This window comes from Silurus aristotelis (genome assembly GCF_946808225.1).
Source record: "Silurus aristotelis genome assembly, chromosome: 24".
Taxonomy (NCBI): Eukaryota; Metazoa; Chordata; class Actinopteri; order Siluriformes; family Siluridae; genus Silurus; species Silurus aristotelis.
Genome location: NC_139597.1, coordinates 5,769,114 through 5,796,036, shown reverse-complemented (window position 1 = coordinate 5,796,036; position 26,923 = coordinate 5,769,114). Strand labels below are relative to the sequence as shown.

At 37.7% G+C, this 26,923-nt stretch overlaps 1 protein-coding gene across 8 annotated transcripts in view; it reads right to left on the bottom strand.

Annotated features, from left to right (window-relative positions):
* Positions 1-26,009, bottom strand: part of ccdc136b (coiled-coil domain containing 136b) — a 38,076-nt gene extending 12,067 nt beyond the window's left edge. For 2 of the 8 annotated variants that reach the window (XM_083528874.1, XM_083528877.1), the window contains exons 1-6: positions 25,723-26,009; positions 25,264-25,492; positions 9,979-10,293; positions 9,668-9,742; positions 6,931-7,233; positions 556-673 (exon numbers count right to left, since the gene is read on the bottom strand). In XM_083528874.1, coding sequence (XP_083385000.1) covers positions 556-673; positions 6,931-7,233; positions 9,668-9,742; positions 9,979-10,293; positions 25,264-25,318 — 866 coding nt within the window. In that variant the 5' untranslated portion in view covers positions 25,319-25,492; positions 25,723-26,009. Of the gene's footprint in view, positions 1-555; positions 674-6,930; positions 7,234-9,667; positions 9,743-9,978; positions 10,294-19,925; positions 20,076-20,695; positions 20,836-25,263; positions 25,493-25,594; positions 25,687-25,722 lie in introns of those variants that run through there. The other 6 variants (XM_083528875.1, XM_083528878.1, XR_014531426.1 and 3 more) reach the window with 4 other exon arrangements.
* Between the last annotated feature and the right edge of the window lie 914 nt (positions 26,010-26,923).

Genomic DNA, 26,923 nt, shown 5'->3' with positions numbered 1-26,923 from the left:
CCATTATAGCTATCTATCAAAATACCTGATCATTATTATTGAAAGAATTATGTTGTGCTAGGAAATATCCACAATCCTTACTGTTAAAGTAGACAGCTATCTTACACAAGCTAAAATGGCAAAAAAAAAAAAATTATAAGCATGAACTTATGCTAATTTTATTGTTATGAAAACCATTTTGAGTGCACTTGTGAAAACATCGAAAAGAGGTGTCACATCCGTCTGTATATAAGACACAACCATCTGTGCCTATTAAAGGCATGTCTATCTGATGCATATGATGTTTAACTGTGAGCAGATGAACTATACCAAGTGAAACGGCTTCGCTCATTTCACTGATCACTGGGGGATGCAGAGCGAAGTGAGATAAATATGACATGATATTGTCACTGGTTACTAGAATATTGTTATTCCAAACCACCTTCCTCCCACACACACTGTTATACATAGCATTTATTGAACAGGCTTGTGAAATAACACAATTAGGAAAGATTGTGTTTCTTGGTTGACTGCTTTCTGGCAGTGGTTTGATTGATGGGCGTCATGGCCACTCACCTGTCTCTCTGCTGTTCCAGCAGCTGCAGTTTCTCAGCAAGATGCTGGTTGTCGTTTCTCAGACTCTGACACTCATCCATCAATGAGCGACATTTATCCTTCAGCTGGCCCACCTCTCCTGTTTTTGGTAAACAAGAGGGAAACTAAATTAAAATCAATAAATTACAAAAGATCCTGAAAACTTTTACTTTACAGTACATAACAGTATAGTATAGTATAGTATAGTATAGTATAGTATAGTATAGTATAGTATAGTATAGTACAGCACAGCTCAGCACAGCATGGCATAGCAGGATAAATCCTAACAATTGTTACAGCATTATACAATATAATATAGTACAGTACAGCAAAGAATTGTATTATATAGTATAAAGTATTATGACAGGATACTTTGCATCCACAGTATAGGCTATATCCAATATCTGTAGTATAGCACAGCATTGTATAGTATACTGTATAGCCAGAATGAAAGGATTTAGCTATAGATCCTGTCCTTAAGCTAAAAACTATGTCCTATATAGTAGTCCTGTTGTATAGTATGTATAGTGTAAATCTGTATAGTGTACTGTATTAAAGTAGTGCCTAAAATTGTACCATGAAACAGAGGGCATAGCATTATCTAGTTAAATATAGTGTAGTATAGCATAGCTGGAACCCCAATTCTAAAAAATTGTGACACCGTGCAAAATGTAAATAAAAATAGAATGTAATGATCATGTTTATGTATACACATGACTTCTTCTTTGCATGATAAAGAATTTAGCCTGCATTTGTGGATGCCATAGTAAACTATGTTCACAGTCAATGATTTGTGGAGGTGTTAATGCAGTTATTTCCATTACAGAATCATGACTGTTTTAAATAGAGTGCTGCCTTTGGGCCCAAAGATCATGAGCATCCATTATTGATTTTCATGCTTGTTCCTTGTGCACAGGGATTTCTCCAGATTCTCTGAAACTTTTAATGATATTATGTTCCACAAATGATTAGATATACAACTGTTTTGCAAATTTATGTTGGGGAATATTATTCGGAAATTGTTCCACAATTTGCAGACACAATCTTTTCACAGATTGGTGACGCTCTTCCCATTACTTCTGAGAGACTCTGCCTTTCTGAGATACACTATCTATACCCAATCATCTAACTTACCTGTTGTCAATAAACCTAATTAGTTGCGAAATATCTGTCCAATTGTTTAATTTTAATATCACTTTCATTTAAAATGAAATTAACACAATAAAATTTAAATCTTTTTTTTTTTTTTTTCTTGAAATTTAACATTTTCTCAGCTTAAACATTTAATGTTTTCTCTGTTCTATTGTGAATAAAATATAGGTTTATGAGATTTGCAAATCATTGCATTCTGTTTTTATTTACGTTTTTCAAAGTCTCCCCACTTTTTTGAGTTACAGTATAGTATGATATGTTGTAGTTTACCATAGAATGACATACCATACTATAGTAAAGCATGCCGGTTTTACGTTAAATGTCTCTCCATCTGTATGTGTGCAGACATCATTATTCAAAAGAGCAATACAGGACAGCTGCTTCTTGTTGTTGCTTGGCAAATTAACTAGTTATCGCCAGCATGTCCTCCACTCCTGCACCAACACTGCCTCCTCCACCAATCAAGTAGTGGCAACCTTCAACCATCTGTCACTGCTGCCAGAACAATGTGTTTGAGTCAATGTTTGAGTGTGGCCCAAATGGCATCAAAAGGTCATACAGAGACGCAGAGATTAGCTCAACCATTTTATCATTCCCTTTCCCCAACTGAGCCTAGATCAGATAAGAATGAATGATTTGGGTCATGTGACCAAGGCAGTGGTGCTTTATTCCAATATGCTGCTCCAGGCTGTGTGCAGAACAGAAAGGCATGCTGTTTACAGTTTCCGTCTTAATATAGACGAGCTGAAGCCACTGAGCCGGCTGAGGGAAAGCAGAGAGTATCAACGTTCCTTCAAACACTGAAAGTAATGCCTCACCAGAGGCCCTCTCTTATTACAACATTAAAACATGCCATATGGGTTTTAGGGCTTGCGCAAGCATTGGCCAAATAGTACACAAATGAAGTGCAAGTCTAAAGGAATGCCTGCTGCTTAAAACAACAAAAAGCCTATTGTAAGGAAAAGCAGGTGATCTAATATATTTTCCATCAGTAAACATGTTTGTAGGATATTAAAAATACATATATGAGGCATAAATGAACTTTTTACTTTCACTTAATAATGCAGGCAGTGTGGTGCTTTTGGCATTTGTGTCATTTTCCTCAAAAGCCAGATTCAAACGGGTCATAATGAAAATGATGTGAAAACCCTTCTGTAATCTGCTTCTGGTCCATGTGACCAAAAACACACCAGCACAAGTTGAGTCCCAGTTGAGACCCTAAATTATTCCTATGGAAAGACTATGTTAATAAAATTTTTTGGATGTTTATTCCTTTCCTAATGAATTTCTTTTGAACTCACAGAGATTGTGATTGTGTTGAGTACACTCTACATGCAATTTATTAGGTACGCCTGTACTTTCAAGCATTTGTCCAATCAGGCCATCATATTTTTGCAGCACAAGGCAAATCATGCAGATACAGGTCTGGAGGTTATGGTTCAGGTAATGTTCACATCAAACTTTAGAATGGCAAAGAAATGCATGGTAGATGGTATCAGATGTGCTGGTTTGAATATTCCATAAATTGCTGACATCCTGGGATTTGCACAGGATGGTACATAAAACAAAAAAACAACGAGTGAGTAAGTCAGTGTTTTTTCAGTGGAAACACCATGTTGAACAGAGGTAAGGGAAAAATGACCAGATAGGTTTAAGCTGCCAGGAAGTCTATAGTAGCTCAAATAATCACACTTTACAATCACATTGTGCAGAAAAGCATCTTAATATACACCGTAGGCTACGAATGGGCTACAACAGCAGAAGGCCATATTAGGTTCTACTTCTGTCAATCAAGAACTTAAATCTGACAGCATTACCTAAAACGCTTTAGCTGTATCATTATGATTTAATAATTGTATGATTTGATAACTACATAAATGTGCACGTGTACAGGTTATGGATTCTCCAATTTGCAACAGTACATCAGCATAAAAGTTAACAGTAGGATGCATCGATTTAAAAAAAGTGTGCATCAGATTAAAAAGTTGCCATTTTTTATCGTATATGCATCATTTTTAACATATTTGCAACAGTAAAAATTTTTTTTATATGTAATTACTATTAGATGCGCTATACTTTTATTATTTAGAAAGTGACCAATAATTTGTAAGCAATATTTTATATTTAGATTGATTTTTCCTCACCAAACTGTTTCTCAAGCACGTTCTCTTAGCACCACTGCTACTGCATGAAAATTACAGATCACAACACTACGGAGACAGAGGCATGTCCTGAAAGTTGCATAGAATTTAGATTAACATGGCAGAGGTAGAGCTGCATCTTCCTTGTAGTGCTTTTTTTTTTAACTAAAAAAGGCCTGTTTGTGAAAGGGCCATGCATTAGTCAGAAGGCACTTAAGTAACTTAACTTAACTCATCATTAGTTCATAACATGTAACATTTAGTTTACATACAGATGTGGCCTTTAACAATGTGTGTCAGGGGAAAACGGATTCCACGACTTGCAGCGGTAAAACGCAGCACGTAGTAAAGTTCAAAGTGAAATAAAATATCAATAATTCAGTAATTGATTGTTTTTACATGCTTATTTATGCACTGTTATTGTAAAGTGTTAGCCTTTATGTATCATATCTTTGGCTACGCTTCAAGATGCGAATAGCATCAGTCTCAGTTATGAAGATGATCATCCCTAGTATAGGTGTTTCCAATAAACTGGACAAAGAGTAATAATAAATGAGGAGAAAGCTGTTTGCAAACAAGTGATAACTGAACAAGGACAAAAACTGGAACACTCCTGTGTTTCTGTCTCACTTTGTTCCATGCACATGTAACTGTCCAGCTGTCTGTAGGAAAAATTCTTCAAACATGATCTGTCCTCTTGATGCGCACCTTCTCGTTCCTCCTTATCTGTATCTCAGATGTTATCACTAGAATTGCAGTTTAATAATGATTCATGAGCTCATCCTAGACAGCCTTGAGCGATTATTTCCACAGATGCTGACTCCAAATTACAAAGATTTTAACCACTGAAAGAAATTATGATGGTTTGAGATGCAACATTAAAAATAATGAGGACAATTATTCATGGAATAGCACAGCATGAGGTAAAAATATATTAGTGATAACATAATGACGTCTTTGGTTGACATCCATGTCTTTTAAACTCTTTTAAGTGCATCAGAGTCTAGATTCTAGATCTATCTTTTAGATTTTTCAGTAAAACACACACACACACACACACACACACACAGGCTCATCTGCATGTACTGTTCACTTATAGTCATATTACTGATATCATGCTTTTCAGTAACTTCAAATTAAATAAAATATAATTTATATAATAATATATCATATATATTTAAATATAAAATAATATGATATTATTATTTAGAATAAATAAGCAAATAATACAAATAGATTATTATAAATCATTATCATTATTCTTTTCATTATTTTATTAGATTTTTGTTAATTCACTGTGTCCAAAAAAAAGTACACTGATCACTGAACTGCTACATTTACAGCTCTTTAAGTCTATTCATAAAATCCATCAATATTTATTCATATTGTGTCTACATGTAACTATATTTAAACCTGTTGTGGGTGTTATCTTTTTTTGCTTGGGACTGTTTTTTTCTGTAATTTAAATGAATATTAATTAATAGTTATGTCTTTTACATAAAACATACACAAGTAAGTAGCCAGTGCAACCCTGAACAGGGTGGTACTAAGGATGATAAACTAAAATGCATTGCTGCATGAATGTATGTTTGTACCTTTATACCAATGTTCATGTATTTGTAGTTTAAAATGAAACCCATCATAAATGCATACTCAGATTTTGAACACAGCAAAAAGGATGCAGTAAATGTGGTTCCTCTTTAACATTGCAAAAGAAATGCTAGACAACACAAATACAAAAAAAAAGAAAACTGTATTCCATAAACTTTTAGAAATGAAGCTGATATCCCTTTTTTGTTTGTTTGTTCCAGGCACAAAACAATGTACAGAATACAAGACCAGTGCACACAAATTATGGAGGTCTAACACGCTCCCCAGACTCTCTTATACACAAGCTCATGCACATTCTCTGATTAACAGGCCCTAAAAGGCTGCAGAGTGTACACCACGTTTCACCATAATGTTGGACTCGGCTTCACCCATAATTAGAGGCAGTCATATTCCAGTAAGAGGTTTCTGAGTGTGGGTTTGCAGCGAGTTTGTGAGCAGATTTTGTTGATATTGCCCTGATTCTCCAAAGGAATTGCATATCTGGGTGGTCTCTTCCTTCTGATCATGCAGAAATGTGAGATGCCTGGCAGAGATTATGGTAATAAATGTAGGTGTTTGTGACTTCCTGTGGACCGTAAAGTACTGTATTATAAAACTGATTGATTTTTGTGGGTTTTTTATGCCTCATTCACATTGATTCATAGCTGGAAATATATATAATATACATTACATACACACACATATATATATATATATATATATATTTTATAATGCCTTACTAACACAAATTTCTTTTAATGGCACAAATTTTATTAAAGCACGATTAATGCAGTGTTGGCAGTTTTGGCAGCAAAAGGTGGACCAACACAATATTAGGCAGGTGCTCATAATGTAATCCCTGATCGATGGCCATAATGTTATGCCTGGTAGGATAGAATCAGTATAATATAGTAAAGCAGAGTGCAGTAAAGTACAGTATATCAGTCTTCCCTTAGGTGTCTTTGTGCTTGCTGTTTATTATGATCATTTAGTACTTTAATGTATTTTAATATATTGTCATCTACTATACTAGAAGGGAGTGGTAGCTTAGTAATTAAGATGATGTTCTGCTCTGAAGGTCTAAATCCCACCGCCCCATTCAGCTGCCACTGCTGGGCCCTGGAGCAAGGTACTTAATCCTCAACTGCTCAGCTGTATGAATGAGATAATTGTAAGTTGCTCTGGACAAGGGCGTCTGCCAAAGGCTGCAAATGTAAATGTAGAAGGTTGTTTGGTTTTAAAGAGGCAGATGTAGAGGATATGGAGACAGATGATCTGCTGTGGTGACCCGTAACAAAAGCAGGCAAAAGAAGACGAAGAAAAAGACTGTACTGGAAAATTTTGCATCAATAATGTAGTGTGTGAATATGCGCCAGTGCTCGCACTTTATTTTGATCTTTGATTACTAAACATGATTCCACAGCATATTATAGAATGGAGTGAAGTGGATCTGCATGTAACTGAGCCTCTGTACCTGTTTGTTCCTGCTTCTCTTTTCGTTGGTTCTTCATGCTGATCTCAGCACGCAGTGTAGTCAGCTCTAACTCATATTCTTGTGTAGTGTTGTGAAGTCTCTCCAGCTCTGCCCGCAGCCTGCACAGCTCCTCCTGCAGGAGGGCAATGTCATTCTCGCGCTCAGCTGCGGCCTCCTCAGCTGCCTGCTGCAGCTCCTGCACTTCCTCCTGCGCCACACGCAGCTCCTCCTGGGCCTCCCACAGCTCGCTGGCCTTTTCCTCCTCCAGGCTGTCCAGCTCCTCCTGCACAGAGCGCAGCTGGGCTACAGAGACATAAAACAGAGAATGAAACATCTGAGGAGAAAAATGGACAAATTATACGATGCTGATAAAACAGCGAAGCATAAAATGAGGTCCTGGATCATTACTGCATCCAATAAAACATTGTCCTAGTGCACAAGTTTGGTCATTTAGAATTGTATAAACACATGTATATAAACACACACACACACACACACACACACACACACACACACACACACACACACACACACACACACACACACACACACACACACACACACACACACACACACACAATCATTTTAAAGTTGTCCCTGCTGTGTGTGGCCAAAATAATCATTATTAATAGTCTTAAATCACCTAGGGCCTGATCCCGGTTCTCTGGAAAGTGAATTACCTGATACCACAGCTGCACTGGAGAATGTCATTATATCATAATCAATGACATATATCACATACAACATGTATTACATTAATATACGCGTTTTTATTAAAACGCTACAATAAATCTATGCTAATAGTTTTATAAATGTGAATCACAGCTGAATTGAGGAGGCTGGGCTTCAAAATGCTTTAGTACCGGATGTACCGCCATAAAGCCAAGAGTCTGTATCTGACTCAGTCCATGTAATATATTGTATTTTTCTGTAGTAGAGCAAACAAGACGCCTTATAAAGAGAAGGACAGAATTCTGGACAGAATTCTAAAGTCTAAGACAGAAATTCTGGACAGTTCGAGGTAAAGGTATAGTCGTGTTTTTATAATAATGGATAAATTACATTAACTCATTTTATTATCCACAGGAAATTAAAATCCACATTTTATTATCCAGGAAAGTCTTCAGGATAGAGGAACATTATGGACTTTTGGTAACAAGCCAATTTTTTTACGACATTTTCGGTTCTAGCTTCTCAAACCCTTATACAGACAACACTGCACCATTTGGTTTTCAATTATACTCAAATATCAAATCAACTAAAGGCAGGAGGTTGGTTGTTAAACCTGAGCTTTCACGCCATGTCCTAGGTCATAAAAGTTACCTGATCATGTATAAAACCTCTCTTGGTAACGCATTGAATCTGAGATTGTATGAAAATTATTGCTTTGCTGTAAGAAGATACAGTCCAGCATATTCAAGATAATGAGTCTCATCCATAAAGTGAGCATTACAGAAGCCAAGACACCATTCTTTATTTCAGGCAGGGGTATGAATAAGGAAATGAGCTCTATAAATCAGAAAAGATCGTTGGTTCCACCAGGGAGCGAATGACACATTAGACACTTGTTTGCTTTATTCATTACTGGCAGAACAATCAGGGAAAACAAAACCGATTTTCAGCCACCACAATTGAAGACTTTATCTGGAGTATAATAATGGGGAAATTGAATGTTGATTTGGTGATGAAATTGAAATGAAAAGGGAAATTGAGTTCTGTGCACAAAGGCAGTAATAAAATGGGATAAGGGTTTACAGGATCTGCAGGCGTGTATGTGTTTTAAAAGAGAACGCATAGGAAACTCCTAGAAATAAACAATAATTATTATTTTTATATTCATTTATATGAAGCCAATATGATTACCAATTTTTGAAAAAAGGAATAATATCAGGAAATTAGGGAGCTTATATTAGGAAACTTGTGATAAACATTAATTGGACCTGCTGGCAATCAAAAACAGGGCACGATCTTATACACTGTAGATGATCTGAAATGCTCATTTGTCTTTGGACTAGAGAAGGAAACTGGAGGAAACCCATGAAGCACATGGATGTGGGACAGAATTCAAACTTCCAATCCCAGAGGTCTAGAGCAAACTTGCGTCATTTACATTTATGGTATTTGGCAGAGCTCTTATCCAAAGCGGCTTACATTTTTATCTCATTCATACAACTGTTTAGCTATAGGGGCCTTATTAAGGGGCCCAGGAGTTGCAGCTTGGTCTGGATGAGATTTAGATTCACAACCTTTAGGTCAAAAGTCCAGCCTTTTTCACAAAGCTACCACCCCCACACAAACACACAAACACACACACACTTCTTAAACTAATATTCATTTATACTATAAGCCAAGCTTCTAATACAGCTGGTTATACAGTTAATGTGAAATATTATTGATATAATATTGAATTATGTCATGATACACATCAGTGCATTTGCACACTGACTAACTATTGCTCTTGTGTCTAATTGTAGCATTTTTGGATGACAATATTTGGCCAATAGTTAATTTTTTCTGTTCACGTTTACATTTCTGTATCTAAAAATGCTCATTGGAATCTTATAGAGGTTTTAAATGCAATTTCTTAATGGAACTTTGATTCTGTAGGCATTTCTCAGTGATATATTTCATTATGCAAATTAGGTGTATGTTCATATTCAGGTGTAATGAGGTGATTTATGGCACATTCCCCGTTTTTAAAAGAAGGTTCTGAGTAGACGTGTGAGTTTTAAGGTACCTTGAAGCCTTTGGATCTGTTTTGTGAAGCTCTCAGCCTGATTGGCACTGGCTAAGCGCTCGTCCTCCAGAAGTCCTACAGAGACGTGAAGAGAGAAACCATGGGTGAGAAAACTGAAGGTTTGTGTCTGTGTGTGTGTGTGTGTGAGAGAGAGAGAGAGAGAGAGAGAGAGAGAGAGAGAGAGAGAGAGAGAGAGAGAGAGAGAGAGAGAGAGAGACAGCAGTGATATCACAAAAACAACATGCCTTCCACTCATCGCACAAACACACACACCGCACACACACCACACACACACACACACACACACACACCCTGCAGTTCATTGTAGCTCTCCTCATGCCTCTGGGACACCTCCCTTGCCTCTTCCAGCTCCAACATCAGCTGCACAACCTGTGCTCTCAGTTCCTCCAGCTCTTCCTCCTCCTCCAATCTTGTCTTCTCATCTCTTTCTTCATCTTCCACTTTCTCCTCCTTCACCTCCTTCTCCTCCTCTAGGCCTTTCTCTCCATTCCCCACATCCATCTCCTTCTCCTCCTTCTCTTCATTGTCGTCCAGGGATACACGCTCTTTATCTGTCAGTCCATCTCCTAAACCCGGAAGCTCGGCTTTCAGCTCACACAGATCATCTGAGACAGACAGAGAGAATGGAAGTGACTGTGAGATTTAGATTGTCGATTATTTTCAGAGAGAAAAAAGAATATTTTAGTGTCCAGCCTGACGTTCACACACACACACACCAGTGATACCACCAAAGGTTCGGACCTACTCACAACAAACTCTTTACCAGACCTTCACATTTTAGCTGTTGTGTATTAGAAATGATTTTAAACACACACACACACACACACACACACACACACACACACACACACACACACACACATAGCAATAAGCACAATCTTTCAAAATCAGCAATAGAGCCACCTAGTGTCAAAAATGGGTACAAAGCGAGGAGATGCAATTTAAGAAACCAGAGATAAAAAAAACTCTCATAATAATGTGTTTTTTTTAAGTAGTATTTAATCATGCCTGGCACAAGGTTTCATTTGTGCCTAAATTTATTCTAGCTGTATGATGACTTTTATTACTTTGTCGGTTTTCCAGAGCTTCTAACACATCCGATTCCAAACTGGTCTGAAATCGTCACACAGGTGACTGAAATCCGCATGAGCTAACTGTAGGTTTTATGATGCATAAATGGCAGAGGAGTAATAAACTTGACAGAGAATTTATTTTAAGAGTAACAGGTGAGGACTAACAAAAGGATTCCAGACAGCTGAAACATTAGTGCATCCCCACACCCCTCACCTCCTCATTCCAACCCCCTACACACCTGTGTGAATATGTGAACTGACCCCTCAATACACACAAAACTATCTATCTATCTATCTATCTATCTATCTATCTATCTATCTATCTATCTATCTATCTATCTATCTATCTATCTATCTATCTATCTATCTATCTATCTATCTATCTTACAGCCTTACAGATTTAAATTCATTAATTTTTACAAAACAATACCCCATAATGTAAAAAAATTTTAAAATCTTTGCAAATTTATTACAAATAAAAAATGAATGAAAAAAAATCACATGTATTTGCAGCCTTTGCTCAATACTTTGTTAAAGTATTTTTGAGTATAATGCTACAAGCTTGGCACACCTATTTTGGGAAGTTTCTCCCATTCTTCTTTGTAGAACCTCTCAAGCTCCATCAGGTTGGATAATCTCTCCAGTGATGTTCGATCGGGTTCAAGCCTGGGCTCTGGCTGGGCCACTAAAGGACATTCAGAGAGTTGTGCAGGTTTTAATTAAGACTCTGTTTATTGCTGAATAAGGCCGTTCTCTCCCGACCGCTCAGTTTGGCCAGGCGGCCCGCTCTAGAAAGAGTCCTGGTGGTTCCAAACTTCTTCAATTTACGGATTATTGAGGCCACTGTTCTCAATGGAACCTTAAATGCTGCAGAAATCTTTCTGTACCATTCCAAAGATCTGTGCCTCAATACAGTCCTGTTTCAGGGGTCTACAGACAATTCCTTGGATGTCATGCCTTGGTTTGTGCTCTGACATGCATTGTTAACTGTGACACAGGTGTGCCTTTTTAATTATGTCTAATCAAGTGAATTTACCACAGGTGGACTCCAATCAGGTTGTAGAAACACCTCAAGGATGATCAGTGGAAACTGGATGCTCCTGAGTTTAATTTTGAGTGTCATGGCAAAGACTGTGAATATTTACGTACATGTGATTTGATTCGTTTTTTTTTTTCAAGACATTCGAAGAGATTTCAAACAAACTTCTTTCACGTTGTCATAATGGAATATTGTTTGTAGAATTTTGAGAAAAATTATGAATGTAATCTATTTTGGAATGAAGCTGTAACATAACAAAATGTGGAAAAAACTGAAGGGCTGTGAACACTTTCTAAATGCCCTGTACCTACCTACCCAAACCACCCACTTATCTACCTGTCAATCAATCAATCAATCATTCAATCAATCAATCAGTCAGTCACTCCATTTTAAAGCCTCGACCAGGGAGGAAAAATAAAACTGCACCCTATCAATAATTATATTTTTTTCTTTGTTCTACAACAGATTTTACCTCAGATTATTATTAGCCATAGATAATGTTGCTCCATACAGGTCCTTACCTCCAAAAATATTATGTTATGAAAATGAATCAACACCTTCTGACCAATCAGCTTTGAAAATCAACAGCACTTCATTGCAGAGATACATAACGTACCTTAGTATCTTACTGGTCTTTGGATTTGTATTCTATGAAATTTGTATTATGGGTGCAACAAGAAACACAGACAGAATGACAGAATTTGCTGTGACTGGATTTCACTTCTTCAGAGACTGTTTTATTGCATATGTGAGATCTGAGATGGACTTAGTATCAATGCAGTGTGTTTGTGCAGTGTACGTGTGAGCAGGAGAAGTCATTGAGAGACCATGAGGAATATCAGTAAATCAGCGTTAAGCAGAGTGTAAATCGATTACAGACTGACCTCACTCACTCCTCTTTCTTTCCTCCCACACTCCTCTCTCTCACTATCTCTCTCTCTTATTTCTTACTTCTTTTTTTTTTTGCTTAAGGGGTTAGGTGGTGGTGGTTGTGGTGGTGTGGAGACGCTGTCTGTCTCCTGTTCGGCTGCTGTCCCTCATCTGAAACCAAACTCAGAAGCCAGAAAGATAAAAATAAACTCTCTTTCTCTCTACTTTTAAAATATGTGTCTGTCTGTCTATCCCTCTGTCTGTATGTCTCTCTGTTTGTTCCCCTCTGTCTTTCTGTCTGTCTGTTTAATTGGCTGTCTCTCTCTTTCTCTCTCTCTCTCCCTTACTCTTTCTCTCACTCTTTTCTGTCTGTCTCTCTCAGTTTTTCTCTTACTGTCTGTCCCTCTATCTGTCTGTCTCTCTCAGTTTTTCTTTGTTTCAATCTGTTTCTCTCTCTCTCTTTTTTCTCTGTCTGTCTGTCTGTCTGTCTGTCTGTCTGTCTGTCCACCCCTCTCTCTTGTCTGTATGTTTGCCTCTCTCAGTGTCTTTTCTTTTGTTGCACAGCACAGTGAAAGCTCAAGATGGCATTACATTTATGTTTTAAAAAATGTGTCTGACAAGCTGATTGACAAAACTGTGACTGACAGGCAAAACTGTGTGTGTGTGTGTGTGTGTGTGTGTGTGTGTGTGTGTGTGTGTGTGTGTGTGTGTGTGTGTGTGTGTGTGTGTGCACGCATGTTAGCACATGAAGTCCTGCCAGTTCATTCTCAGAAGCAATCTCAAGTTCATGAATTAAAGACAAGTTGTAAATATATGAAAGACAGAAGCATCGTACCAGATTACACACTCACCAAATGAAAGTGTCCTCTGAGCGATATCATGTGTGACGAACGCTTCTGGCTTTAATAGCAGCCTGCTCAGAGCCGGACACAGGAGACGGCAGGCCTGACGAGACGATTCAACAGTCTGATCCTCTCAGATCAGTATTCAGGATTAATGAAATCTTTTCTACAGAAGATAGCTGGAGATGGCTCTTTCTCTTTCTCTCTCTCTCTCTCTCTCTCTCTCTCTCTATTCTTATGTATTTATATGGCTTTGTATTTATTTGTATGAATCTTATTTACAAAGTGTTATTCACTGTTTGTCAAATGATATGCATGTCTTTAAAACACCTATATGAATAATGATCACTCAAATGTGGATTCTCTGTAGATTCATAGTTATTTAGAATAAAAACAAAGCGAGGTGATAGGGCTACAAAAAGAAGAGCTCTACCACCAAGTCGCACACCTCTGGGATGAATTGCAATGCTGAGTGCACCCAGGGCCTCCACACCCTACACAACCTATTCGAAACTTAATAGGAAGCCAATGTAGGGACGATAAGATTGGGGTTATATGATCTTATTTTCTTGACCTAGTAAGAACTCTTGCTGCGGCATTCTGAACTAACTGCAGCTTGTTTATTAATGATGCAGGACATCCACCTAGTAATGCATTACAGTAGTCTATTCTAGAGGTCATAAACGCATGGACGAGCTTCTCTGCATCAGATATAGATAACATATTTCTTAGCTTAGAAATATTTCTAAGGTGAAAGAAGGCTGTTTTTGTAACTTGATTGATGTGATTTTTGAAAGATAAGTTGCTGTCTAAAATAACTCCCAGGTCTTTTACCGTTGAACAAGTAGTTACAGAACAACCGTCTAAATGCAGGCTGAGATGCTGGAGCTTCTGTGTACTATTTTTTGGGCCGATGAGCAAAATCTCCGTTTTATCAGAATTAAATAGCAGAAAGTTATGGGTCATCCAATCTCTTATTTCTTCAACACACTCAGTTATGCGAGCTAATTGAGCTGTATCGCCTGGTTTGGATGAAATATATAGCTGGGTATCATCAGCATAACAATGGAAGCTAATTCCATGCCTTCTAATAATATTTCCTAATGGAAGCATGTATATTGTAAAAAGCAGGGGTCCTAGAACTGACCCTTGTGGCACGCCATAATTTACTAGCATTATCCTGGATAGCTCTCCATTTAAATCTACGAAATGGTAACGATTGGACAGGTAGGATTTAAACCAGCTTAATGCCTGTCCCTGAATACCGATGTAATTCTGTAAGCGATCGAGGAGAAGATCATGATCTATAGTGTCGAACGCAGCACTAAGATCTAGTAAAACTAACAGGGAGATGTAGCCTTGGTCTGAAGCTAAAAACAGGTCGTTAGTGATTTTAACTAGAGCAGTTTCTGTGCTATGATGGGGCCTAAAACCTGACTGAAACTCTTCAAAGATATTGTTCTCCTGCAAGTGGTTACATAACTGGGCAGCGACAATCTTTTCTAAAATCTTAGACATAAATGGGAGATTTGAAATTGGTCTGTAATTCGATAGCGTGCTTGGATCCAGATTAGGTTTTTTAATGAGGGGCTTAATAACTGCTAACTTGAGGGATTTAGGGACATGACCTAACGATAGTGAGGAGTTAATAATATTGAGAAGAGGCTCACCAGCTGTATATAACACTTCCTTCAGTAGTTTAGTGGGAATTGGATCTAACTGACACGTTGTTGATTTAGCTTTCATAATAGCATCATACAGCTCTTCCTGTCCTATACATGTAAAACAGTGTAGTTGTGGGGTTGTAAGTACGATTGTGTCGGGAGATGCTGTCAGAGGTTGAACTGCCACAATTGTTTTTCTAATGTTATCTATTTTTTCAGTGAAGAAATTCATAAAGTCTTCACTACTAAACTGTGATGGAACACATTTTTTAGATCCCTGATTTGTTGTTAATTTAGCGACTGTACTGAAAAGGAACCTGGGGTTGTTTTTGTTATTTTCTATGAGTTTGCTCAGGTGTTTAGCTCTAGCAGCTTTTAGCGCCTGTCTGTAGCTAAGCATACTGTCTTTATACGCAATTCTAAATACCTCCAATTTAGTTTACCTCCATTTTCTCTCCAGATTACGTGTTGTTCTCTTTAGGGCATGCGTATGACTATTATACCAAGGTGCAGGTGCTTGTTCTCGAACCTTTTTTAACCGGATGGGGGCAACAGTGTCTAAAATGCTAGTAAAGGATAAGGTCTATGTTGTTCGCCATCTCATCAAGATGATCAGCAGTTATGGGTTTAATGTGAAACTGAGATAAATCAGGCAGGTTATTTATGAATCTGTCCTTAGTGGTTGAAATAATAGTCCTACCAAGTCGATACCGTGGTGAAACACGGTTAATCTGCTCTACCGGTAGTGTGTACAGTAGGAGATAATGGTCTGTGATGTCATCACTCTGGGGTAAAATATCTATATCAGTGACGTCTGCTCCGTAGGATATTATTAAGTCTAGTGTGTGGTTAAAACGGTGGGTTGGTCTGGTGACGTTTTGTTTAACTCCAAAAGAGTTTAGTAAATCGACAAATGATAATCCTAGGGCATCGTTTGCATCATCTACATGAATATTAAAATCTCCTACAAGCAGCACTTTATCAAAACTGATCAAGAGGTCTGAGAGAAAACAAGCAAACTCATGAAGAAAATCAGCGTAGGGCCCTGGGGGTCTGTACACGGTGACCAGAGCGAGGTGCTTTACACCTCAGCCAACAGGGAAATCAGAGATGTAGAGAGGTATGGAAAAACACACACACAAACACAAACACACTCACAAAGACATATACACTATACAGTAGATATACTGTACAGTGTTCCTAAAACCAAGTGCTTATAAAAATCTCACCACCGCTTAGGGCTATAATGATGAAATCAAGTGTACATTCAAAGAAAGTAGGGAGGTTTCAATAGAAATCCTTATTGCTCTGAATCCACTTGGGCTTACATCAAATAGGGGAAAATATTCTTATTTTAACTAAACGGTTTACAGATCAGATAACGTACAGATTCTCAAAGTAAACAGCAAAGAAAAGATTTAATTGGTTCCAAACTGAGCAAAAAAGTGCATTTTGCAACCAAAACAAGCACATCAGATAACCATCATGTCTGAATGTTGACCTCAGAGTTGCTAATGGCAACAGCTAATTGCAGGAAGATCAGTAAGCTGTAGTATCAGATGCAGATAACTGCAATTTGCCTTTTTTCTCCTCTTAGTGTGTGTGTGTGTGTGTGTGTGTGTGTGTGTGTGTGTGTGTGTGTGTGTGTGTGTGTGTGTGTGTGTGTGTAATAAGAGCTGTATAAGCTTAGCTTGCAGAAGAGGTGAGGCCACACACAGCTGGCTAAATACAGGGTGACAGCAAAGAAACACTGAGACAGCAGTGAAAATAGACAGAGATATGGGAGAATGGATCATGAAGAGTGAGAACCCCAGCATGGGATCTTATACCAGCCAGTTACATACACACTTGACTACGATGACACTTCTAAAGCTTGTTAGAGCAATTCCTCCCCGGAGACAGGACACCTATAATAGTATCTACATAGAACATACATATGAACCTGGGTTCACTGAGCTCGGTGCCTCTGTCAGAAGAAAAGATACATATTTCCAATTTGACTGCTGCAGAGCACTACATCACACACATCTTCTTTTAATGTGAATGCTCAAAACATATCAGGAAACAGACATCAGGAAAGAAAGGAAAGAGACAGACACACACACTCAGGATATTCAAACTAAGTGTAATATCGAATGACACGAGAGAAATGCAGACACATGAAGCACAAGGTCTCCATACTACCCTCTATCCTCACTAATCTATTTCAAAGCACAAATAAAATGCACACGCAGTTCAATTGTATTCAGTGGCAAGACCCAGCCCGCATTCAAACAAAATCAGGCAAAGCCGGGTACCTCTGTGTCTTGATTAATGCTTTTCTCTAGCTTCCTTTCATAAGATATAGAGAGTAAGAATTTCTGAAGTCCACTGGATATGTAATGTATTTAATAATGCACTTTTTTAAGTGTTGAATTAATGAAATATTATAGCTCATTCAATCCACTCTTCATAAGCCATGCTTAAGGTTTAAAGTGTGAGCTGACCATGTGCTCATCTGCTTTCCATTCATTCATAACTCTATCCATAATGAATTCTCTCAACAAAAAAAAAAAGGCAGTCTCCTTAAATGAAAAAGAAAATTTTATATTAATAAAAAACTCTATAAGCGATTAAAATTGGTCTCAAATACCACATGCTTTTATTGTTAAATACACTATATGAGCAAAAAGTAAAGAGATCCCTGACTCTACTAATGAGCACAAATCTCCACATGCACACTCTAAAACATCGTTGCAGAAGAGTGGAGGTATTATAACAGCAATTGGGGACTAAATGTGGAATGGGATCTTCAAAAAGCACATACAGACCTCATAGACTTTGTGGTGAAAGTTTGGTGAAGAACCACACAATGCTGAAGAATTGTCCCAATACTTTTGTCCATATAAAGTAAATTGTATTTTGTACTGTACAAGTGTGTGTAACATCAATGAAGCAGAAGTCACTCGAATGGGTAATGTATTAATATAGACTAAGTATAAACTAGAATATGAGTTATGAAGAGGAGGTGAATGTGTTTCCATAGTTTTTACTAAACATTGTATTAAAATGAAATTAAATTAAATTAAATACATAAAATTAAATACATTTACATTAAATACATTTAAATACATTTAAATACATTTAAATTTAATTTAATTTAATTTAATTTAATTTAATCAAAAAGTTTTACTATAAGGTGCCTATTGTACTATCACTGTGCCATTGTTGCAATGTATTATTATACCAACTGTATTAGTTAATACATACAAAACAACTTCTGAAAACACAAGAAAAAGTAAGAAACCTATTTCCTCCTTGGAACCCAGAGCTACTGCTTTGTCCACCCCTGCAATCTACATTGTAAAAAAAAGTGCCACAAAACTATTCTGTTCCAGTAGCTGTCAGTTTTTCATTTTCACATTTATTTCATTGGAAGGCTTCCTTGGGCTTTCGGAAAAGTGTTATATAAATGATTTTTTCTACTTTTCCACTCTCTTTTTTTCAGTCTAAGTGCAATTAAAGTCAGGCAAACACTACAGTGCAAGCATCATATCAGCTCATCAAAAGTTTTTCTCTCTTAGAGGCTGAGGAAAACAGCGAAGGAAAGAGAAATAGAGCATGAAGTAAAAAGTAAAAAAAACATAGATTTAACTCAATCTACATCCCTGTCAGCACAGCGCTGTCAAAGATTTTCTGAATTATGAATTAATTAGGTCTGTTATTTACAAGCCTGTAAGAAATCCACAACACTTGCCGTGCATCCAGTGCATCCTACACTATAGGGATAAAGGTATCAGGACACCTGAATTTTCCAGCCATATGTGGCTCTTCCACAAACTGTTACCACAAATTTGAAGTCACGCAATTGTATAGGACGTCTCTGGATGCAGGAGCATTACGTTTTCCCTTCACTTGAACTAAGAGACACAAACCTGTTCCAGCATGACAATATCCATGTGCACAAAGCCAGCTTCATGAAGATATGCTTACATGGGTTAGAGTGGAAGATCTTGAATGGTCTGCTACAGAGCTCTGACCTCAAGCCCACAGAACACCTTTGGGATGAACTGGAGTACTGATTCATCCCAGGACTTCTCACCTCACCTATTTAAGTACTTGATGTCACTAACACTTTTCTGAGTAAGTGAGCACAAATGCACACTCTAAAATCAAGTGGAACATCTTCCCAGAAGATTGTAGAATATTATGACAGAAGAAAAAAAGACTAAATGTGGAATGGGATGAGAGAAGACTAAATGTGGAATGGGATGTTCAAAAAAGCATATAAGAATCTGATGGTCAGGTGTCCACAAACTTTAGCTCATATCATGTAGCTTGAAATAGCAGGTCGTTCCTGTGTCTAAAAGGAAAAATGCTTGGATTTTAGCTCATTTTGTTCGACATGTTGCTGATATGTTATGATTCTGTATCAGATTGATAAATTTTGCCCAAAGAAAATGGGTAAAGGTCAAACTGAATACACAGAAAATAGTCTGAAACGTGCGCGAATCAAAGACAGGATATTGAACAAGTGTCAGAAATTTGTGGTTGAGAAAGAAAGCAAGAAAGGAAAAATAAAATAGAGAACGCATCAGATTTCTGGTGCAGTGAAGAGAGGCATGAATTAATCACATCACCTCCATCCAGGCCCTGCAGCAGCAGAGAAACAGAAAACTGAGAACGAGAGAGAGAGAGAGAGAGAGAGAGAGAGAGAGAGAGAGAGAGAGAGAGAGAGAGAGAAGGAAAGCAAAAGAGGACTGTGCTTACCCTGCATAATTAAGGTGATCCAACAATGCTCTCTCTCTCTCTCTCTCTCTCTCTCTCTCTCTCTCTCTCTATCTCTATCTTTATATCTATTTATCGATCTATCTCTCATTCGCTCATGCAGAGAAGAATATTGTATGACGTTATAGCAAGCATGTCCGACACACACACACACACACACACACACACACACACACACACACACACACACACACACACACACATATTGTTGCCATGGTTACAGTCTCTCCACCCAGCCTGGGAGTGGGATCTACCAGTGATAATGATCACCTGCTTCTAAAAGCAATAGATGTCACACTTTGTGTTCAATAATGGTGGTGCATCCAGACTTTATATTCCGTGTAAATCATTGCAAACAAGAATGTAAAAAAAAGAAAGAAAGAAACTGATTTCCAAAAGTTCTTCAGGTTTTCACCTGCACAGTTCAGAGAGTTCAGGAACTCCTGATTAGAAATCTCCAGAGCTGAGCTGCCACGACAGGAAAAACAAATGAGACTTGTTTTTGCAAAAAATGACTCATTTTCCAAAGCACACTACAACCCAGCTATGTACAAAATCAGAAAACATGGAATGAGAGAGAGCATGAAAAAGAGAAAGAAAGAAAGAAAGAAAGAAAGAAAGAAAGAAAGAAAGAAAGAAAGAAAGAAAGAAAGAAAGAAAGAAAGAACAAGTGATAGATTTCAATATAGAAGAGCAAGACTGGGAAAGAAAACAAGTTTCAAAAGTCGACCCAATTATTATCAAACACTTACCAGCCCAGTTTATGTATTTTCCTTCTCGCTGCATATAGGCCCCTCAGAGTCCTTAATTATATCATCTAATATCTCTGATGCTGTGTCTTTGCTTTTCGAGAATGTTCTATAAAGCAGCTAAACAACACTGCTTGAGTTAAGCAGAGGAAGGGAGGCCCAGAGGAAGAGGAAAACAGAGGGATGGGGAGGAAGGAAGCCTACATGGGCCCTGTTTTTTTAGTTTGGATGAAAATGTCAACGTTTATAAACAGGTTCACCTCCACTTTGGTCGATATAAAACTATATAAAAAAGATATGACTACTTACATAAAAATAAAAAAAATAAAAATACTGAGGCCATTTCTGATTAGTCTGAAATATTATTGTTGTGTTTACATTTTTGACAGCAGCTGATGAACATGGGATATCATTTCTGTAGAAAATGGACATACATTGCTATTAAACCACTGAGCAATATGATTTTCAGGATAATGTCCCCCCCGTCCCGTTCTCACTCACTCACTGTCCGATCTACAGTTCACTCTACAGATCATCCCTGGACTTCCCATGTTCCGGATTATACCCGTTTTCTGGTCTGTGCTTCTACCTAAGATCCTGTTTTGTGTACTAAGGCAAATAAAGCGTGTTGACTGCATTCTGGTCTCCAACTCCTGACCCGAGCATGACAAATAAACTAGCTAGCTTGGTGTTTTTAACACACACACTGTCAAGGCAGAAAGACAATGCACTTTAATATTAACCGAACTGTTTGGAGCTTTAAAAAAAAAAAAAAAAGAATATGTTAGATAAAATAGAAAAAAAAAAATCTGATCTTTTCGTGAACATCATTCATATTCCATCTGATACCTTTTATCTGAGGCAACGTAAGCTATTTTGGCACCGCTAGTTAAAAAAAAAAAAAGTCAGATATTGTTGTATGTAAAATGAAACTCGCATAACACAATCGCAGAATTAAGCTGGTAAACTATATGCTATATGCTATAAACTATCATGCTAGCCTCTAAGTGTAGATCTTGGTAGTTTAAGATCTATCCTGATCAACAAATGTCACAAATACAAGCATGCAAAACCTAAAAGCTAAAATCAAATGATCTGCAGCTAGAGAAAGCCTCTGATAATCATAAAACCAGAATCATAAAATAATCATGTAGTTGTTTTTCAGCATTGATTTATAAGTCGCCTTGTTCTATTGTTTGGCTACCTAAATTTCTCTTCATAGCTGCCATCAAAAAAAAGATTATCTAGTTGAAATGATGACAAAAATCTAATTTTTCAGCCAATCACCAATCAGAGAAGAAAACAATAATTCTCCTGTTAACTAAAACAAATTAAAGCGACTCTGGTAGGATACACGAAACTTTATGTAACAGCGGCTACACACTTAAAAGCTATAAAAATAGAACTACAAATAAAATTTCCTCAGTATGCATAGTAGAATCCCACCTCTGATTAGATTTTTTAGAAAATTAAAAAATGGTTGGGTTGTAAGACGTTTTGGATCCAATAATTTGGTTCCTGTTTATTTGTTCAGGGCTATTTTGGTACTTAAATCATAAATAAATTGCCTTAAACTGAGTGAAGACAACAACGTCAAAGCTTTCTGTTCCTCATTCCCTTAGTCCTTCACATGTTTGAGCGTATCATCATTTCCAATAGACATCTCTTCTGCAATTCTACTAAGAAACGACCATGTAATATCTGTGTAATGTCAGTGCAGTTAGATTTGAATGGAATGGAAATCAGATGGGGTTAAGGCAGAGCAGAAAGTGTGAGTCGAGCTTTATCTCACTGTGGGATTAAAAAGAAAAGAAAAGAAAAGAAAAGAAAAGAAAAGAAAAGAAAAGAAAAGAAAAGAAAAGAAAAGAAAAGAAAAGAAAAGAAAAGAAAAGAAAAGAAAAGAAAAGAAAAGAAAAGAAAAGAGCTTTGCCTTCATCCCTGGCAAAGTTTATATTGAAACACCCCCATGCTCTAAGCAGTAATAAATAGCTTAGTGAGAACGCCTGTGCACCCAAAGTCACCCAAAACTTTGTCTAAAGAACATCCACTTTCCTAGATTTAATAATATCTTTCTTGACTCAGTGGTTTTAAAAAAAAAAAGAAGTAACACCTACACTTTCCATCAACAAGAAAGATTCTATAAATATGGAAATTGGAAATGACCACCCATGCACTATATTTCCAAAAGGTCACTGTAAAAACAAATCAGTCTTTGCTGTGCTGATGTTATCTTGCCTTATCAGCTGTTCAGATGTTCCTGTTTCTCAGTGTTTGGAAGAAAGAGGCTTTTATTTGTCACATATACACTACAGCACAGTAAAATTCTTTATCCCACATAGGGGTTTGAGCACAGAGTCAATCATAACCCAGTGCCCCTGGAGCAGAGCGGGCCTTGCTCAAGGGCCCAATAGTGTTAGCTTGGCAGGGTTGAGATTTCCGTCTAATCAGAAACACTTAGAGTTTCAACAATTGAGCTACCACTTTCTACTGAGGGGATAAGTACAAGGGTTTTAAGTTCAAGAGCACCAAGAATGTTACATATTCAGCAAGTCAGTTAGCTTGATTTGCCTTATATTTTTTTAAATAGTTTCTTCTATATAATAGTACTAAACAAAAGAAGAATATGTGTTTTTATTCTAGTTGTCTATTCAGGGCCATAAAAACTAATTACCATCCCTCACCTCACTTTTTAGCCCCCCTGGGAAACGAAGAAAGAGTCTATGACCAAATGAACAGCAAGACCCAAACAAAGGACATTTCTGATTAGTCGGGTGTATCTATGGAATATGATTGTTGTGTTGAAATTCTTGACATCATTTGATAAGCATGACACATCTGGTGTCCAAATGGACATACATTGTTACTAAACAACAGATGATTTTCAGGATAAACTAGCTAGCATAGCTAGATGTTCAGACAAACAATGTAAATGCAGAAAGACAATAGAAACAAGACAAATTGATCAAGAATATCATATTTTTACTCAAATATAATCATATATTACTAAGAAAAGGCTCAGGTAGATTAAAATTACACTGTAATCGCATTAGCATTGTAACATTAACTGTTTGGGGCTTTGGTGTGTTGAGAAACACAATGTGTTACAACTCAAATAGAAAATGATAGATGTCCCATCTGATACCTTTTCTATCAGGCAACATAACCTGTTTTGGCACAGCTAGCTAAACAATTGGCGGATATGTTTGTGTTAAACTTAAGATGGCATGGTGCAAGCTGATAAACAATACAGTACAATACAATACAAGAGCTAAAATATCATGCTAGCCTCTAAATCTAGTTACATATGGATAGATATAGTTAGTATAAGATCTATTCTGATCAATTAATAAAAACTAATTACAGCCCCCTGGGAACCAAATCAAGAGTCTATGACCCAAATGAACGGCATGGAAGGAAAATTCACCGAAATTTAGCATGTTGCAGCCAAGATTTATCTAGTAATGAAATTCTTGAGTGACTTTTTAGTTCATACATGTTGGTATAGTCATACATTGGTTTAATTTCCACGTCCTACTTAGACTTAGTCCTCGCTTCATCGCTGCCTACAGAAAGTCTGTCTAGTTGTCTCACCTCTTCACCTGTATACTCTGCTCGAACACACCAGGGCCAATCCTCCATTTTAATGCTAACGTTACCTTAAGCAACATCTCACTCGTTACCTCAGATAGCTAGCTAAGTCAACTATCTGCTATCTATCTGTATTCAATTTTGGACCTCAGTCTAACATTTGCTATTAAATATCTGAACAGCAATGTCCCACTTGGATGTCGGTGTAATACACAAATGTTAATTTCTCACATGAATGATGGCAATACAAGACCAGCCAACAACAAATTAGCACCAGAAAACATTTTCTTGTGCTAACAAACAAATATTTCCTAGAAAATATTTCATGTGCATTGAGAGTGAAGTTTTTCACTTTTAAATTGTAGTTATAGCTTAATGATATTCTTGTGCATCCCAATCCAATGACACAATACAGGAACAACAACACATTCATACATATTGTGTGCAGACTAACTGTTAAGCAGAACGTCCTCCACCCTGGAATCCTGGAATAAATGCTTACAGCTTATTATTGCATATAATGATATTTACGATTTTATATTTTCTTTTCTAATGTCGGGTTTTCACCATGACACACTCAGCATGCCCAGCCATCTGCTTTAAGTCAAAAGCAAGAAACGTGTCACTACAGAATGACTGGTTGTCTGGCTCTCTCCTGCTGACTCTCTGGATTTTTTTTATTTCTCTCTCTGGTGTACATCTCCTGCAATTCCTTCCTCTTCTTTATTAGTATTAATTAGATACTGCTTAAAGATACCATGCATTTATCTAGTTTAGGGATCGCATCACGTCAACAACTTATCTCCACGCAACAAAAAACTTTAACTGTCAATTCAAGCCATCAGTCGCAGGCTCATCGACTAAGCAAGGACACAAAGAGAGAGACAGAGACACAATAGCACCATTATTAGTAGTATCCTCTGTTTTTTCTGGACATAAGATGCACCTTTTTAATACACAAAAACACACAGACACACACGCACCTGCAGCGTCCATGACCTCCTCGATGACAGGAGGCAGACGCAGTCCGCAGTCCATGGTCGTCGTAGCAACGTGAGGGGGGATGGCAGGAGGATCAGAGACGTCTACACACGTGAAGGATCCGACGCAGCAGGAGCAGCCACACAGGACTGTGAAAGACACACACACACACAAATACCTCGTAGAAAACCTTAGGCTCCAGACGCACTGTGCCTGAATGGTCGCTTGATCCTGAATGAAAAACACAGACACATACACATAGACACATGAGATGGAAGTATTATTTTTAATAAGATGTATCTCATTGTTCTCTAAGCCTTTCTGTGCAGCCACCTTCTTCTGTTCATCCTGTCCCTCTGCCAAGACAAAGCCAAGACAATGCACTGCAACATCGACTGCATGGCAGCAACACACACACACACACACAGACACACACACACAAATAGCTTGCTTGTACTCACCTTAAATGAGATCTGCAGCTCAGGAGGCTGACAGCTAATACTCCTGCAGCTTAATGCTCATTACCTCTCTCTGTCGTTTCCCCAGTCTCCTCCTCTTCTCTCTCTCTCTCTCTCTCTCTCTCTCTCTCAGTCCTTCCATCCTTTCATCCCTTCTGCTCCCCCTTTCTCACCCTGCTCAACCCTTCAATTCTAACTTTTGTTGCTGGATGCTTTCTCTCTACTCTGCCCTACTTCATAAAAACTTCACCAACCCATTGCACAGCGCAATTGCGCATGCACACACACACACACACACACACACACACACACACACACACACACACACACACAATGGACAAATGGACAGGGACAGTCTGCTTATAATGTCTGTGGGGTAGCGGGACTCAAACCAACAACCCAAAGGTGCAGGGCAAACATGCTAAACAACCTGCATAATATTCTGTTGGTCCCCCTTTTGCTGCCAAAACAGTTTTGACCCGTCGAGCATTAAAAGCAGTAACTTCTTCAGCAATTTGAGCCACAGGAGCTCGTCTGTTGGATCGGACCACACGGACCAGCCTTCACTCCCCAGGTGTATTAGTGACCCTGTTGCCGGTTCATCACTGTTCCTTCCTTGGACCACGTTTGATAGATACTGACCACTGCAGACCAGGTACATTGTACAAGAGTTGCAGTTTTGGAGATGATCTGATTCAGTCGTCTAGACGTCACAATAAGGCCCTTGTCAAACTCATTCAAATCCTTACACTTGCCTATTTTTCCTGCTTCTAACACATTCAATTTGAGGACGAAATGTTCACTTGCTGCCTTATATATTCCTCGCAACAGGTGCCATGATGAAAAGATAATCAGTGTTATTCACTTTACAGTTCATAATGTCATAATGCTATAATGTAATGCCTAATCTGTTTATATACGTACCTCATGACAATTTTCAGAATTAACTGCTCCAGTCCTGACAATAAAGACTCCTTACAGAAAAAGTCATTATAACAACAATCACATAGGTTTTTTTTTTATAAAAATTGTTTTGCAAAGCCTCTAATATATAAGTGTACACCAGAGATACACAGTGGATGTTGAAAGAAAACAACCGCCTCAAATTTAAATTACATTCACAAGCATTCACACAATCATGGTTTTAAGAGGAAGCCCAAGTAAAGAGTCAGTGTATTATCTAAAGATAAACAGTACTAAGCTA